The sequence below is a fragment of the Empidonax traillii genome, unplaced genomic scaffold (assembly GCF_003031625.1).
Source record: "Empidonax traillii isolate 1590-97213 ecotype Southwest subspecies unplaced genomic scaffold, ASM303162v1 scaffold260:size695979, whole genome shotgun sequence".
Taxonomy (NCBI): Eukaryota; Metazoa; Chordata; class Aves; order Passeriformes; family Tyrannidae; genus Empidonax; species Empidonax traillii.
Window position 1 is genome coordinate 119,816 of NW_020955453.1, and position 6,302 is coordinate 126,117.

Sequence of the window (6,302 nt, forward strand, 5' to 3'; positions counted from 1 at the left end):
GTGGACCTGAAAAATCGGGTCCAAAGGAGGCCAGAAAGGTGATCAGAAGGCTGGAGCACTTCTACTTATGAAGACAGGCTGAAAGAGCTGGAATTGTTCAGCCTGGATAAGAGAAAGGCTCCAAGGAGACCTAATTGCAGCTTTTCAGTAGTGAAAGGGGTCTTACAATGAAGAGGGAGAGCAACTTTTTAGAACGACAAAGGGGACTGGCTTTAAACTAAAAGAAGGTACGTTAAGTTGGATGTTAAGAGGAAAGTCTTTACTCAGAAAATGGTGAAACATTGGAACAGGTTGCCCAGATAAGCTGTGGATGCCCTTCCCTGGAAGTGTTCAAGGCCAGATGGGATGGGGCCCTGAGCCACCAAGCTAATGGGTGGCATCCCTGCTCATAGGATGCGGGTTGGAACTGGATGATCTTCAAGGTCACTTTCAACCCAAGCCTTTCTGTGATATACGGAAACCACATTTTTATGTTTGTGAAAATTTATCTCGTATAACTGTTACATTTACTTTGTACAGTTTCAACAGTGAGGAAAGGAAAAACACCAACCTCACACATAAGAAAGACAAAATTCCGAATTATTTGGGGAAAGACTGACTTGGGTGTTACAAAATTAAGCACATTGTTTTCAATTGCAAGAGTCTTGTTGCTTAGCTGATCTGAACCACCTTGCTTACTGCGAATCAAATTCATACACTTCACACTGTAAAGCCAAATGTTACTCATAACAGGTGGTTATCAGTAACACACAATAATGAGGTACTACAGCTCCAAGTGTGTGACATTAAAACAACTGTGCATTGGTATTGTTTCAGAACAGTTCGCAACAGGAGCACAACACTTGTGTGGTCATGCTTAGGACCATGTGTGAAAATTGCCCCTCTCGCCATCAAATCCTAAAAGCAAGGCTGAACTTTTTCTAAACCAGTCTGGGAGGACATCTTATCTATATAAATCAAAAAGGTCTATTCCTTGGTCCTGAAGACAGCAGGTCTTACAGTCACATTTGGACGGATTCTATTCATTCCTTCCCAGAAGGCACATGCTGTCTTACCAGACCACTAGAGGTGTTATCCACGCAGTTGACACCACCCAACACTGCACCAAGAGTCACAAGAGAACGGTCAGAATGGGACAACATATAAACCTTCCATTATTTATTTTGCTAATATAAAGTAGTCTGTAAGTGGTTCTTGATGGAGCAATGAGTGAGAAAAATGCCAGAGGCACAGGTAAGTTAAAGAAATGGATCCAACAGTAATACTTCACTACCCTTCCACAATGCTGTGAAGCCCTCAAGAAAGAGTTTCACTTTCTCCTTCTCTAGGAGATTCAAAAACTGTGTGTCTCCTAGATAGCATATGCTATCTCCCTTGAGTTTTTCTCCCTTTGAGTATTTCTGCTGGTGTGAAGACCATTCAAGTAATTAAAATTAATTTCAAAAATACTTACTTAGCTTATAAACTTACCAATGGTCTGGGATTTTCTACCCAAGTATTTTTCAAATTAGTCCAAGTTCAATTTTGTAGATCATCTTCCCTGTGTCTTAAATGAAACCTGTATTAGATAGAAGTGTACATCTCCAAACAAAGATACAAATTTAATAAACATGGATAGTTTGCACTGCGTTCACACCCCCCCTTCAAATTTCCTTAATTCAATAAAAATAAGCTACTTAGAAACAAAACTGAAGTCTTCTTCTTTTTACCAGTTATTTTTTCATTTTCAGTTATTTAAAAAAAAAAAGCATAAAAGAGGGAACAAAATTGTATAGAACATTATAGTTTCCCCCTTTCTTTTCTGATCTCTAAACAAGACAAAAACTATAAAAATTTCATCCAGTTTTAAGAAAAGATGTTTATCTATAAGCCTTAAAACCATGAACTGTAAATTGAAAAAAAAGGCAGCAATCATTTTGAATTACTTATGCAAATTAAGCACAAGAGTTTACTAAACTAGGAATTTTTATGAGAAAAAACAAGGGAAAAGTCTGATTAAAAATTGATACAAATTAACTCAATTTAAGATACAGTGGATAGTTTTATTTATAAAATGCCACTGGCACACAATATACACATAGAAAGTATGAACCTTGATTTATAAAGAAGTGAAATGCTTCACAGAAGCATGGATTCCTGAGTTATTCTGAATACAATCTCTTATTTATTGTAATTCACGACACTTCTCCAGCTGGCTTAAGCAGTAGAAGAATGGATATTTGATAAACATAGAGGTAAGATACAGTTAAAAATCACATACACAAATCAAAACTAACTAGACCATTGCGTGTCGCCTAGGTCATGGTGGAAAACTATCTTACAATGAAGGGCACAAAATCTCTTAAGACTGGTTTCTCAATTTCACAGTCAATTCAAATGTACTGTAGATACCTTCTTTCATCTTGCCCACAGGCACATGTTACAAAGTCCTCTTGACATCAGACACAAAAGTATCTCTGTTTCTGAATAACCATACAAACGGACTGATTACCCAGACAAGTACTATTATGATTGAAAAAAGTAGTGTAAGGTGCTTTCACTTCTTTTTCTCTTTTTCTGCTTTCCTTCTCTGTTGTAGCATCTTTAGTTCAGTCATTACATTCAAAGTTCTGTAAACCCAGCTGATCTGAAAAGTAAGTACATTATTAAATTTAAGCAATCCATATACATTCACTTATCAATTTAATGAAAGCACCCATATAAATGAACATATACATACCACAATTATAATAGTATTCACCAGCAGTGGTGCTGAAAATACAAGCGAAATAAACATTCCTCTTGAATCAAAGTATTGGTATTTAGAAAACAACCTGAAAGAAATACAGTAAAAATGAGAGAGGAAGCTTTATTCAGTGTAGTTCACACATTAGACTTTCACAGTTATTATTTAACATTGTACACATCACCCTACTTCTTGGGATACCCAAGCATAGGCCAGCGTTCTACTGTATTAAGTCAGATAAAAGAGGTAGTCAATATCTCATCAGTTATGAATATTTACTACAATACCTGTATTTCTCTCCTTTAAAGTTTTATTGCACAAACACTAAATAAAACAACTATAAATTAAGAAACTTCCCAATGCAACTACAAGAGTACATATATTTGTACCTCAGAAATCATTCTTATCCTGAAGTGCCTGCAATTACTTGTTTATTTATATTACAAAAGATAACAGAAATAATAAATGTAGTAAAGGTATAATTTAGATCATGAATGCCTGAAGTGAAGCATTAAGACTTACAGTTAGATGCCTGCATAAAGTAGTTTTAAACACATAATTTGCAGTTTTATCAGGGAAAGATTAGTTCAATCTTATCAAAATAAGCCATCAGTTTAATTCTAGTATACAGGTTAATAAAACAGACAAATTTTAATGCTTATGATGCATTTAAGTAAGTATAGAAAGCAGCAGTGATGTTTTTAAGAAGGGGTTTTTCAGCTTATTAAGTGTGAATAATGACTGAAGGAAACCCAGCAAAAACAAACCCCAAAGTTTGCACCCTTTTCCTCTTAACCATAGCACTCTGCTTTTCTCTCAGTTTTCTGACTAGTTAGTTTACAACCATACATATAAACACAGATTTTAAGCAGTAAAATAAAGGTATGCTAGCTACCAAAAATTATCAAGCTAAGTGATATTTATATTGTGTTGTATAGCTTTATTTAAAAAAAGTGAAAACAGTTACCTCCAATTCATGGCTGCTAATTCATTGATATATTCAGCACAGTACACTAAGCCCACTGTACAACAAAAGAAAAATATTAGATTCAGTATTTCTTTAAAAATACTTTAAAAATAAAAATTCTCAAAAAATGTCTTTAAAAATTTTAAAAATTCTTTAAAAATTCAGTATTTCTTTAAAAAAACATCAGTTCTGTGATTATACTACAGATGTGTACATATCAGGTATTAGAATCCCTTGATTCTCAGAAAATCCTTCAATATTTAATTGGACAAAACCAATTCTGATTTAAATGTCTCATATAGTTACTAGAAAGTATTAAGTGATCACAAAACATACCCCCTACATTACAAACAAACAAACAAACGTAAAAGCCTAATCATCTGAGCTTACAGAAAAAGCTCACCATACAAATTAATACTAATGAAAAGACCCAAACACCAAACTTATTTTTTTTCCCAACAATCCTCTTGGTGAAAACTTCCAAGTTACGTCTGTAAAAAGAAATGCAAGTGCTCCCCAAAGTTGGTATGGAATTAAGTTATTATTATAGATTTTATGGTGTCACACTGTTATATCTAACATTATTATCTCAAGTTTGGGTACCAACAATATACAAGCAAACACTAATAATATACAAAATAGAAACTGTTTTAACATTTATACAGCAGAGTAGTCTACTGTAATCAGGTACAAACCAGCATGTTCTTATTTGAATTCAGCATATTCTTACTTGAATTACATTCAATATGAAGCCATCAAGACATTAAGAAAATGGCAATTTTCAGTGCAATCACATTAAACAGAAAAGCAACACACCTACAAAATTTTAAACTCAAACAAAGCAAAACACCCAGACTGAATGGCTAAAGATAACCTGCACAAGGCAGTTCAGTAACTAATCTGGTGATATGAAAGTGTCATCTTGATGTGCCATCAGCTGGATTACCTCTGCTTGGCACTGTACAGTATAAACATAAACACAAATATAGGGCTGCTTGGTTGCCAAGGCAGAACAATGTGATAACTTCGTAATTTCCTCAGCTATTTCTAACTATCTACAATATAAAATAATTTCTATTGCAGACATATCCAAGGTACAAATAAGGCTTGTACTCAATATGGGTAATTTTATGCATTCTGTATTAACAGCAAGTTTACATCATTCCTAGGAGTCTATAAACAGTATGGAATTGGAAATTCTGAACGTCTAATATTAACACAGAAAAGGCTGTATTCTTATAGGGAATTCCAGGCCTATAATGAACAATGAACAGGGCATTGCTAGTTTGCCCTCTGTAGATCATTTAATAAATCCAGGTGTAACTGGATGTATAGCCATTACATATGAGTAGAAGTACAGAAAGATTTCTAGATTCCTTTTGGGGGTATTGCATATTATTAAAACCTTAGCTTTAGCTGAGTTATTTGCTGTTTTTAAGAAGGTATAGTTCCTCTACAAACTTGACTACCAACTAAATAGTATTTTTAAAGTCAACATAGTCTTCCAGTGGCTTTTTTCCCCTGCAAATCTCTTTCAGTTGCTCACTTTTCTACCTCCACCCTGCAAGCACGACAGCGCTGTGATACTGTGTAAAGAAACACAACTCAGCAGAAAATTCAACACATGGCTAGAAGTAAGGTAGTGCTCATAATACATGAATCTAATCCATAACCTATGAGATCTTAATTAAACCAAAGTCAGTAGGTGTTCTGTCAGTCAGCCACGAAGATATAGCATTGGTATAGCAAGGTCACAGTGGATTCTCAGGCTGAAGGCTGTTAAACTCTGAGATAACACAAGTTTTTACTGCAATATACATGCCAATCTTGGTCCTCCTCATGACATTATCGTGGCTGTCAGCAGGGCATAGGGTGAACTTGCTGTGGAAACTAAACTTATTCACTGAACTGCAGCATTAGAACAAGGCAGAGAAGAAAGCAACTGCTGGCGCTCAATAGGTTTCTTTTCTGCTTCTCCAGCACAGCAACAATTTACTGGGAACCTGTGATACATGCGACAATGACCGTGCAGAAACCTTACTGATCCCAGATCCTCACTAATGCCAAAATTTTAAGTCCCTACTTCATACGTTGTCTTGGAAAAAAAATAAATACATATTTATAGATCATCGCAGGTTCTATAGCACATCATCATCTACAGGTGCATGCACTGCTACAAGAAAAATGCGAATTTCCGTGCACTTCATCTGCTGCCCGCGCACTCACCCATGCAGAGGAAGTGCCCGACTTGCACCCGGCGGTGCTGCAGGGACGCGCACGTCAGGAGGAAGCAGAGGAGGTGGAAGGCGGCCAGCCCCAGCAGCCAGGGCTCGGACCAGTCCGTGCTCTGCGGGCGGAACGAAAGCGCATCAGGCAGCGGCGGCAGAAGGGGCGTCGCCGGGAGCCACCGCAATCGGAGCTCCTTCGCTCCTTCTCCAGCACCGAACACGGCTGGTCTCGGTCACGGACCGCGCCCCGCAACCCTCCCGCACCGGACTCGGGAAGGAGCGCGCACAGCGAGGGCTCTGCCCTCCCGCCGGACGACCCCGCTCCCCCGGCAGCCCCGCGGCCCCGCTCCCTCAGACAGCCCCGCTCCCCCGGCAGCCCCGC

General features: G+C 37.5%; 1 protein-coding gene across 1 annotated transcript in view; it reads right to left on the reverse strand.

The window, feature by feature from the left end:
- Positions 1-2,021: 2,021 nt before the first annotated feature.
- Positions 2,022-6,302, reverse strand: part of TMEM18 (transmembrane protein 18) — a 15,446-nt gene continuing 11,165 nt past the window's right edge. Inside the window, exons 3-6 of the mRNA XM_027889380.1 lie at positions 5,919-6,153; positions 3,693-3,747; positions 2,720-2,813; positions 2,022-2,626 (exon numbers count right to left, since the gene is read on the reverse strand). Coding sequence (XP_027745181.1) covers positions 2,537-2,626; positions 2,720-2,813; positions 3,693-3,747; positions 5,919-6,153 — 474 coding nt within the window. The 3' untranslated portion in view covers positions 2,022-2,536. The remainder of the gene's footprint in view (positions 2,627-2,719; positions 2,814-3,692; positions 3,748-5,918; positions 6,154-6,302) is intronic.